The sequence below is a fragment of the Galeopterus variegatus genome, unplaced genomic scaffold, assembly GCF_000696425.1.
Source record: "Galeopterus variegatus unplaced genomic scaffold, G_variegatus-3.0.2 Scaffold14506, whole genome shotgun sequence".
NCBI classification, from domain to species: domain Eukaryota; kingdom Metazoa; phylum Chordata; class Mammalia; order Dermoptera; family Cynocephalidae; genus Galeopterus; species Galeopterus variegatus.
The window spans coordinates 26,492-27,193 of record NW_007740617.1 but is presented as its reverse complement, the minus strand read 5'-3'; the positions used below and the strand labels follow the sequence as shown (position 1 = coordinate 27,193).

General features: G+C 51.6%; 1 protein-coding gene across 1 annotated transcript; it reads left to right on the top strand.

Annotated features, from left to right (window-relative positions):
- Positions 1–4: 4 nt before the first annotated feature.
- On the top strand, positions 5–700 carry LOC103581984 (olfactory receptor 10G6; the record flags this gene model as incomplete). The annotated part of the gene is made up of 1 exon (XM_008563675.1): positions 5–700. A coding segment is annotated over one exon (696 nt), but the record flags the coding sequence as incomplete, so codon positions are not given.
- Positions 701–702: the final 2 nt, after the last annotated feature.

Below are 702 nucleotides of genomic sequence, written 5' to 3'. Positions count from 1 at the left end.
CCTCACTGTCTCTGGCAATGGGCTCATCATCCTCACTGTCTTGGTGGATATTCAACTCCACTGCCCCATGTACTGGTTCCTATGTCACCTCTCCTTATTGGATATGACCATTTCCTCTGCTATTGTCCCCAAGATGCTGGCTGGCTTTCTCTTAGATAGTAGGGTTATCTCCTTTGGGGGCTGCGTAATGCAACTCTTTTCTTTCCATTTCCTGGGCTGCACTGAATGCTTCCTTTACACACTCATGGCTTATGACCGTTTCCTGGCCATTTGTAAGCCTTTACACTATGCTACCATCATGACCCACAGAGTCTGTAACTACCTGGCTCTGGGCACCTGGCTGGGAGGGACCCTCCACTCACTTTTTCAAACAAGTTTCATTATCCGGCTGCCCTTCTGTGGCCCAAACCGAGTCGATTACTTCTTCTGTGACATTCTTGCCATGTTGCGGCTAGCCTGTGCTGACACCACCATGAATGAGCTGGTCACTTTTGTGGACATCGGCTTCTTGGCCCTCACCTACTTTGTGCTCATCCTCACTTCCTACGGATACATTGTGGCTGCCATCCTGAGAATCCAGTCGGTGGATGGGCGCCACAACGCCTTCTCCACCTGCGCTGCCCACCTCACCATTGTCATCGTTTACTATGTGCCCTGCACCTTCATCTACCTGCGGCCTGGCTCAGAGGAACCCCTGGATGG